This window comes from Misgurnus anguillicaudatus, chromosome 22 (assembly GCF_027580225.2).
Source record: "Misgurnus anguillicaudatus chromosome 22, ASM2758022v2, whole genome shotgun sequence".
Taxonomy (NCBI): domain Eukaryota; kingdom Metazoa; phylum Chordata; class Actinopteri; order Cypriniformes; family Cobitidae; genus Misgurnus; species Misgurnus anguillicaudatus.
In genome coordinates this window covers 47,243,179-47,253,211 of record NC_073358.2, presented here as the reverse complement: position 1 = coordinate 47,253,211, position 10,033 = coordinate 47,243,179, and the positions used below count along the sequence as shown (strand labels likewise).

The 10,033-nt window shown below is 36.3% G+C and overlaps 1 protein-coding gene across 1 annotated transcript; it reads right to left on the bottom strand.

Moving 5' to 3' along the window:
• Positions 1–497: 497 nt before the first annotated feature.
• On the bottom strand, positions 498–10,008 carry vsig10 (V-set and immunoglobulin domain containing 10). Its single transcript, XM_055198439.2, has 9 exons — positions 9,672–10,008; positions 9,061–9,351; positions 8,075–8,383; positions 3,075–3,362; positions 2,638–2,916; positions 2,380–2,490; positions 2,210–2,222; positions 1,973–2,115; positions 498–780 (listed from the first exon to the last, which is right to left on the bottom strand). Exons 1-9 carry the CDS (start codon positions 9,721–9,723, stop codon positions 710–712), a joined length of 1,557 nt encoding a protein of 518 aa, XP_055054414.2. The 5' UTR covers positions 9,724–10,008; the 3' UTR covers positions 498–709.
• Positions 10,009–10,033: the final 25 nt, after the last annotated feature.

Genomic DNA, 10,033 nt, shown 5'->3' with positions numbered 1-10,033 from the left:
AAGCACTTACCTTTAACTTTATGTACTGTATGAGTATAATGCATAGGTATGAATATTTACAGTGTGCAGTACATATTTAAGGTGTGTTGAATGCTTGCTGTTCCCAAGAATGTCATTGCAATCTCATGTCCCCGTCAGGTGATTTTACTGCGTGTAAATCTGTTATTTTAAAACAATATGAACCTAGTTTATTGTAAATTATTTACATTTACAGTAAAATACAGTAAATTATCACAGTAACAGTTCAGTGTATGTATGCTTAGTCTCTAACATTAATAAAATAATCGAGAAAAAAGCGAGACCACAATTAAAATCTCAGTTATACAGTAGCTGCTTCATTTTCTATTACAATTATTATATAATCTATTGTTTTTTATATCATCTATTATCATATAATATCTTTTGATCTGGGGTTAAAAAAACACAACAGGTTTTTTTACCAATTATTACTATTGAAAGCAATCCATTCAAAACATTAAAACAGCTCATTGACAAAGTATGAATATTTGAAGTTTAATGTCACTATTTGAGGCAGTAAATTAAAACCTAACACTGAAAATAAAAACAGGGCCTATTTTCTATGTATACTTTTCACAGGTAACTGGAATATTTTACAAGCACAATATCAGACAATTTAATAATTTAACACAGTCCATGTTGGCCATTGCGTTTCCTGTACATACAAACCAGATGGTAAACTGGATTTAGTCTATTGCTCTGGTTCTGTTTGATCCGTACGTATTTGATCTGTGTATTCAGAACTGTCTGCAGCATCTTCATCTGTAAATCAAATTAGAAAGTTTGCTTAGAAACTTTTCAGTCCATTTCTGTCAAAAGATTAATCGCATACAAAATAAAAGTTTGTGTTTACATAATATATTAGTGTGTTTAATTATTTATTATATAATATTATCAATATTTTTCCTATTTAAAACCTGACTCTTCTGTAGTTACATTATGTACTAAGAGCAACAGAAAATTAAAAGTTTCATTTTTAATTTTTACCTTTTAATTTTTAATTTTCTGTCGGTCTTAGTACACAATGTAACTACAGAAGAGTCAAGTTTTAAATAAAAAAAATATCAAAACTCTTTCAGATTCAATTGATTATGCTAAGCTATGCTGAAAGTGGTACCGCCAGACCCGAAGATCAGCTGAATGGATTTCAAAATGGTAAAAAATCTAATGTTTAACTCTATGGAAGCTGGAAAATTAGCATTTTTCAAAAAAGTGGAGTGTCCCTTTAATACACAAATACATTTTTTCTTGAATTTATACATACAATTTAAAATATATCAAAATCTAAATGAATATATATAGATTTCTTAAATACATACATGCGTGTGTGTATTTATATATACAAAATAATTACACACAGTGCACCAGTGGCAGCCGTTGACTTATTTTTCGGGGGGTGCACAATGCGAAATTCGTCACAACATGTATGTAGGCCGTCATGTGTGTGGCTTGTAATTTCAAAATATGTGTTCAGCGCATCAAGTGAATTGCATATGTGCATCACTTGTCTTGTCAAAATAAGTGCCTACTGCAGACCCGTCTAAAGGGTTTATGATTAAAGAGACACTCGCATTTGCTAGATACTCGCATAATCACATGTGTAATCAGAGTTTATTGTTAAGGGAGTGTCTTGCATGTATTTATTGAACGTGAGTGTCTCTCTTATCAAAATGCACTTATTTTGACAAAACACGTGATGCACATGGTTCACATGACACAACAAACACATATTTTGAAAACACGAGCCACAGACATGCCACTCCGAACACATATTTTGAATTTGTGCCCCTCGGAAGAACAGTCACGAGCCGCTACTGCAGTGCACACATATATATTATGCAAAAACAAACTTTTATTTTGTATACGATTTATCGCGATTAATCATTCGATGACCCCAATATCTCTATTACAATAAAACCCTAATTAAATCAAATTAATAATCCTAGACTCTTACTGGACGGTATTCTGTGAATCTCTACGAGTGTGGTTGCGTGTCCATTGGTCAGCGGTGGCAGTCGAGGAACGGCATCGTGGAAAATCTCCTCGTCTTCCGAGTCCACCAAACTAAAAATGTCCCCTCTGTCCTCCGATGAGCTACTGAAAAACATATGAGACCACATCAGCATTGTGTCATGTGCTTAATGTGGGAAGATATTGCATTTATACGCAGAAATATGCTGCTTATACTTACCCAAATCCTAAACCTGGGAAAAAGAGATAAAAACAGTGCAGTTAATATTGTACTTTACTAACAATACTTTTTATTGATTATAGCATAAAACTAAAGTTATGAAACCATTTCCTGGATATTAAAATAACTTTTTTACTGTACTGTAGGTGCGAGTATCAAATCATACGTACCAATGCAAATTCTGTCACGCTTCGTATATGCTGTCACACCAATGACGATTCCGATCATGATTATTAAAACAGAGACAAAGATCCCAACCACGACCCCTCCACCTGATGTGGCTATAAAAATAAAAAAATGTCAAGCACTTAAGAGAGGAAGAAACTTCACACTTTTGTGTTGGACAGAGAAACATTTGAAACATGTCGTCTAGTAACATTCATCATCTGCTGCAAATTCCACACATGCGTAAGATTTGGCACACTTACTTTTTACAGTTAGAATAACATCCAGCTCTTTCACACCAAGAGGATTTTCACTATAGCACTTATAGATGCCCTCATCCTCTTCAGTCACATTGACTATAGTAAGCGTGTATTGGAGATCATTTTCAGACAGAACGTATTTAGACGTGTTATTGATGACCGTGTCGTTTTTCTTCCATACGGTTGTAGCTGGAGGGAGAGAGTTGGTCTCACTACATTGAAGCTTGACACTCGTGCCCTCCAGAGCGGTGACCATAGGGTTTCCTGTCGGATATGGGATCTCTGAAATACAAAAGACATAAATATGTAGATTTAAGAAGATGACAGTAATAAAAAGAAGGCGTACTGATTAGTCAATACTCAATATATATATAATTGTCAGCATTTCCTACTGCAATAATACATGATTAACTACATAACCAAATGAATGATGGTCTTACTAAGTGTGAAAGAACAGTTGTTCTGCTCCCCAGTTACGTGTCTGGCCACACACTTCACCTCCTCTCCATCGGTCAATATAAATCTGTTCACATGCACCTCCAAACGCTCCGTCTCCTGGGATGTGGAGTTGATCGTGGGACCCTTCGCTATCACAGGCGGTTTTAAAACCTCATGCCATTCCAGAGTGGGCACCGGGTAGCCTTCATGCCAGGTACATATAAACAAAAAATCAGATGGACCCTGGTTTCCCTTTTCCCAGCTGCATTCTGGGTGTCTCTCCGGAGCATCTGGAAATAGATTTAAAATTTGTGATTAAGCTTAGAAAGCAAACTCTGAAGATCATTCAGAGAACAAACTCAAATTACATTTTTACATTTCTGAAGGAAAATGTGAGTGATGCTTGACTTGATGTTACAGTATGATGTTCTGGATAACTGCTTAGTAACCCAAGTCAATAGAGCCCACCCTAAGGGGGCATGCACACATAACTTTTAGCTGCTGGCTTATGTGAAAAACGCTGAGCTTCCATTGGAAACAATTGAAGACATGCGCCGGCGTAAAAGCTTTGGTGTGCACGCCCCCTTAGACAAGTAACAATGGGACAAGCATGTATTATCACCAAGCTATATTCATGTCTATAATACAAACAGTGGTTTAGCAACCACCAATAAGAATAATAATGATATGCTTAGCTTCATAAACTCTACAAATAATGAAATCTAGCAACCTCGCTCATGAAACACAAACACAATAAATTCCTGTGCAAATCATTTGCAAAACCACTAGTTACAATTTACATAAAAGTTTTCCTGCTTATACACACAAAAAAAATGCTGGGTTATTTTCAAGGGAAAAACCTTTATGCTAACCTATGCTAGGTTGTTTTAACCCCAAATTCTGGGTTGGTTTAATTCATGGTTGGGTCTGGGTTAATTTAATGGGTTTATTTGATTTTTTCTAAAATAATTTAACCCAACAGCTGGCTTCGTATATGCAAAAAAAGAGGGCCTAGAAAAACTATATAGAGAGAAAATGATTCTGTAAAATATTTTTTTAATACACTGTAAACCCAAATGTTTTGGATGTCGTATGTGTTTTTTGTGGAGAATCAAGTTCATTCAATTGACAGCTGATCATGAATTTTTGGTGTACACTTTATGAACACCAAAGTAAAACTAACAAATTAAAAACTCAAAAAATAAAGTGGAGAAGTTGGAAAGAGGAATTGGTGTTAAAAAGTAGTATTGTTTTTTCCTACTATAGAAGTCAATGGGTACCGTCAACTATTGTGTGTGGTTACCATAATTTATCGAAATACCTTCTTTTGTGTTTTACAGAAGTTCACGAGTTCGCATTAACATGCAATCAATAGGCAATGAGATAAAGCATATTTGGTGTGCTGTCCGAATTTGGAATTTTAGCTCGAACTCAGAGTACCCCCCCCCCCTCTTTAACTGGGATAGATGTACTAGCTGAGAGTGAGGTGATGGGTGGAGGTGGGATGCTGCAAAAACTGTCAGAGGTCAGGGACGGCTGTATATAGACACCTCTTCTTTACACTGATTGGTTGGATTACATGATCATGCTCCTCTTGAACTTAGTTAAATAAACTTCATAAAGAATAAAAGATGACAGAAGTTACATTTTTGGGTCAACTAGAAGTCTATCCTGTTTTTGGATGGCTATTAGACATTTTTTAAATGCAAAATTGCTTGCTGGGTTGAACTTGGTTGACGTACTTGACACTCAAGGATCATTTAAAGCAGTGGTTCTCAATCCTGGTCCTGGAGGCCCACTGTTCTGCACTTTTTTGTATGTCTCCCTTGTTTAACACAGCTGAGATCTCATTGTCCGTCAGATAAGAGAGACATACAAAATGTGCAGAGCAGTGGGCCTCCAGGACCAGGATTGAGAACCACTGATTTAAAGGGATAGTTCGGCCAAAAATTATATTAAACTCATGATTACTCACAGCCAAGCCATTCGAGATGCATATGTCCATCATTTTTCAGACAAACACATTTCCGGTTACTTTAGTAAATGTCTTGGATCTTTCAGTTAATCATTTGTAAAGTTACGGGGTCCACCCCTACAAGTCCAAAAAAATTTGCATTTATCCTTTCCCAAAAAAATCCGAACGGCTCCAGGATGATAAACAAAGGCCTTTTGATTGTAATTTGTGCGGTGTTGTTGTAGAAATATCCACATCCAAAACCCCATAAACAAAAATAACTAGCTTCCGGCAACGCCGCCATATTTAACTTCTCTGTATTCAGGAGAAAGTATTAGCGTAGTGTACGCACTTTTCTTAGGGGCGTATGACAAATATGGAGGGCGGGGGCACAAAGCAGCAGCAGAGATACCTCCGTAAACTGCGTACGCTCTCATCTTGAATGCGGATGCAACTAAGATGGTGTTGTTACCGGAAGATAGTAATTTTCGGTTATAAAGTTTTAAATATGGATATTTTTACAACAACACAGCACGGATTACCCTCAGAAGGCCTTTGTTTATCATCATGAAGCCGTTTGGATTTCTTTGTGGAAGGACAAATGCACATCCTCCGGACCTGAAGGACAAGACCCCGCAACTCTACATTTAATCAACCCAAAAATCCAAGACATCCTCCAAAACAACTGAAAATGTGTTCGTCCGAAAAATGATGGACATATGCATCTCGGACGGCCTGGGGGTGAGCAAATCATGAGTTCAATGTAATTCTTGGCCACACCATCCCTTTAAGAATCTTTGGGGCAGTTCTCCAGACAGGGCTTATCCTATAGTCCCAGACTACAATGCATGTTCGAGCTGCTTTAAAGGGACACAAAGCAGCATTTTTATGTTAATAAATCATCTTCGTAAGTCAGTATATGGTTAAATGACTCATTACCGGACGAATGAAGACTCTCTCGCCCGCCCCTACCGTCTGTAGGAAGAATACCCCACCTGCAAGTTCGCTGTATCCGACCCGGTGTCCTTCAGTCTCGCAAAGTCTCAGATATCGCGAGAAGCAGGATCAATTTACGGCAAACAACACAGAGGCAGGCGAGCTAAACACGGCTAGGGATTGTTGCAAATGGCAGAGCCAAGGAAGAACCATCGAAAACCCTTGACGGAAGGAAAACATAACTGGATTGGAAATAAGCTGATAAACTTGGTTCCGAGGGGGGAGGGACAACAGCTCGTTTTTACGACAGTGTGTTATAAAGCATTTACTTTCAGACACTAGGGGGAGCTCGTAGAGAAATATTACGCAGACTTGCCTGGTTTCTCTTCAATTTCAAAACACCTTGCACTGACATATTTTAACTCTTTTGCCGCCATTGACGAGTTAACTCATCAATTAAGAGAAAACGCTTCCCTGCCAATGATGAGTAAATTCGGCTTTCCACAATATTATCCACCAGTTGGCAACTTATAAAACCCGGAAGTATCACCTTAGGGCAAACAGCTGTATGTCCGTGTATATTTTGAGGATCGCTCTGAATCTGATCTCTATCAAAAGTCCTTCACAAAAATGGAATTATTTTGCTTAAAATTATGTGTTTTTGAAGAAACCTACCCATTTGAGAGGTGATAAAAAGAAAACTAATGAAGGTAGAATGAAACGGTTTATTTTGTTTGAAAGCAGAGAGTCTGTTCTTTCATTTGATATATGAAGAGTTTGGTTCCAAAACGCAATAAATCCATTTTGACAAATTTCGGTAAAAACGTGTTTTCTATACTAAGAAAGTGACAAGATGAAAACCACTATTTTCTGTTACAAACTTTCACATAGCATCTTTAGGTTATAAAAACATAAAAAATTCAAATCCATAACTTGATTTTCAAAGATTTATTATAAACTAATTATTTTTTCCACAAAATGCAATAAATCCATGAAAGTTTTTTATTTCAAAATGCTATAAATCTATTAAATCAATGTATAAATGTGCATTCATCTTTACCATTTTATATTTATTTAGTTGACTAGTGGTATACAATGATTAAAAAATAAACATTAATGGCAGTAACCAAAACACTTACTTTGTTATATTAAGAACACATTGCTGCGGTTATACTTGACGTCGTCTCTTTACATTTTGACAGCGATCAGCTGTAAAATGTTTTGGTCCCGCTCGATTTTCGTTGACTTTGAGTAAAATAATGTAAAGTTTTCATAAGATCCCCTGGGGTCAATGTTTTAGCATGAGAAGCTTGATGCTGTCGGGAGAACAAGCAACCGTCTCCCGAGTGCCTCTCGCGGAAATTATTAGATGTTGATGGCTTACGTTTCTTTCCCGTCACAGAAAACCATCACAGGTTTAGCAATGCAATTAAAGTATAATTTTGTTTTGTTTGTTGATCACAAAGTACAAAGTAGATGAGGAAAACTAGGACTCCGTGTACTCAGCGCGCCGCCATTGTTTGTTTACATTGCGTGACTGGTGGGCTGTAATATCAGAAATGGATTTATTGCGTTCTGTAACAAAGGAGGAGTGGCGTTTGTCGCATTTTGGGAAAAAAGGGAGAAAAGATGACAGAATATCACGGCGGGTATTGGATTTTGCGTAAAATTAAGAATTTACTTTTAACTACTGACCTGATATAATACTGATTTTGGCAGTAACTCATTTCTTTCAAAAATGACGTTTATCGCGTTTTGGAACCAAACTCTTCATATTGTATGTTTATATATTTTAAGAAAAAGCATTAATTTTCTAGAAAGCATTAAACTTTTGTGAAAATCATAAAAAATGCTGGCGCTGGCTGGGAACTTTTTTTAAAAATGCTGGCGGGGAAAAAGTTAACATATATCAGTATCATGGTTTAGTCACAAGATGCACACCAGTATTGTTTTTTGTACAAAAACTACTTAAATGTCCTAAAATAACTAAGACCTAGTCATGGATTAATCAAAACCCTCCCCGGGGATCCATCCCTTTATGTTTAAGAATGTACTTTTAATCTTTTTAAAAAAAAATATCCAAACCATGTGTATGAAATTATATTTTCTTACAGTAAACTAGGAGTTCCTGGCTCTTGTTCTCTGTTCTCATGGAGAGGGTATTCTGGGATACACACGTATAGTTCCCTTGATCGGCTGGCTGGATGTCACTTATAAAAAACCCAAGGGTCGATTTGCTCCCAAAGGCCTTATCGACAGCTCCGGTAGACGCCGAATTTTCAAACTTCCACGTCAGGTTTTGTGAAGGTACAGACTCGCTAGAGCAATTGAAAAAGACATCCGAGCCTTTTTTGACAAATAGCGTTCCATTCTTCAGTGCAGTTGCTTGAGTTATGTTCAGCACTATGTTAGTTGGACCACCTGTAAAAAATAAAATGGAAATGCATAAACATCAAAAATTATTTACAGAACTCTAACAAACCATATCTCATCTCTACCGTCCTTGGAAAGAAAAGCAAATGTATTTATTTAGCATATTGTAAAATAAGGTTGCATAAGTAAATGCATTTACTAATGAACTCACAATTTGCAATATAGTTTTTAGCATTTATTAATCTTTGTTTATGTTAGTTAATGCCAATAATACAATTGTTCATGTTAGTTTATTGTGTTTAATGTTAACAGTTATAGTAAATGCTGAAATTCACCTAAGATTAATAAAAGCTATATTGCTCTTTGATAGCTAATGCATTAACTAATGTTAACAAAAACAACTTTATTGTAAAGTCTTACCACAACATGTTATAATTTCCTTGAATATTATACAAGGACAAAACTATCAAATAAAACTTTTGTTATTTCAGTTGTTTCTCTACACTTGACAAACTAAACTGTATGCTTATTTGTTCTCTTCACAAGGTTATGTAGCTTCCTACAGTACATCTTTGTCACATGGAGGGTGTCACATTTTCAAAGTTCACGCATAGAAGTCTAACCAGAAAAACCTGTTAGAAGTTAAGCCTCCCTATCCTACAGAAACTGCAGCCACCTTTTGCATATAAAAGCTTTTCACATTCATACGGTATTCAGCACTATACCAGCGACTTGAAGCAGAAGGTTAGAATGAGCTTGCCATGTGCCGAAACCCTCTGGTTGAGATTCACATTGATATTGGCCTCCGTCAATGTACTGAAGTCCGCTGATCTTTAGAGATCCGTCGTTTAAAATGGAAAGACGGTCCGATGGCTCAGGGGGGATTTGTGATGCAACAACAACTCCATTTTTCTTCCACTGATAGAGAGAAGACACATTAATTGGGGGCGAGCTGCATTGCAGTGTAGTGTCTTCACCTTTCTCTCCAATAACATGTTGCACCTGTTCCTCTGTCACTGCAGTCACAGAACAAATAAATGGTTAAACACAATACTATAACGAGTTTCCTAAATGTTTTATCATGGTATATCTGTATGTTTTATATAACACCAAGTCAATACTAAGTTACAGCTTAATAAGACACATGTAAGTTACCATTCTAAGCGGCAGCATGTACACACCATGATGTATATGGTAATCATTTTGTATGACGATATGTAACAACATTTATACAGAGCAAAACATAACAACGACAATTAAATAACATAATTATTATTTCAATTATAAATAATGTCTCTTAAAAACGAAACCAAAATAAAGTTATAGGCCAACGCACCTGTTTGATGTGACAGAAGTAGTAGATAAACAGATAGTATGATTATTTTCATACTGAGTGTAGTTTCAGTTCGTCCAATAAAAAAAATACGGATTTAAATCCTTTTGTAATCCTTTTCGATCGCGTTTGCTTTTGTTGGCGGACAAAAAAAACGCTTCGCGCCTTTTCTAATATTTAAAAAAAGCATCAAAACTATCATATGATTAATTTGTGTCCATTTTAAATGTTTCGTTCTTACTCTTTGACTGCTGTATATTTTTGAGTTAATCTCGATTTATGTCCCCATTCTACCTGTTTACCCGGAAACTTTGAATTTGCTGCGTGACCACACCCTTCACCTGTCTTCTTAAAGAAACAGTACC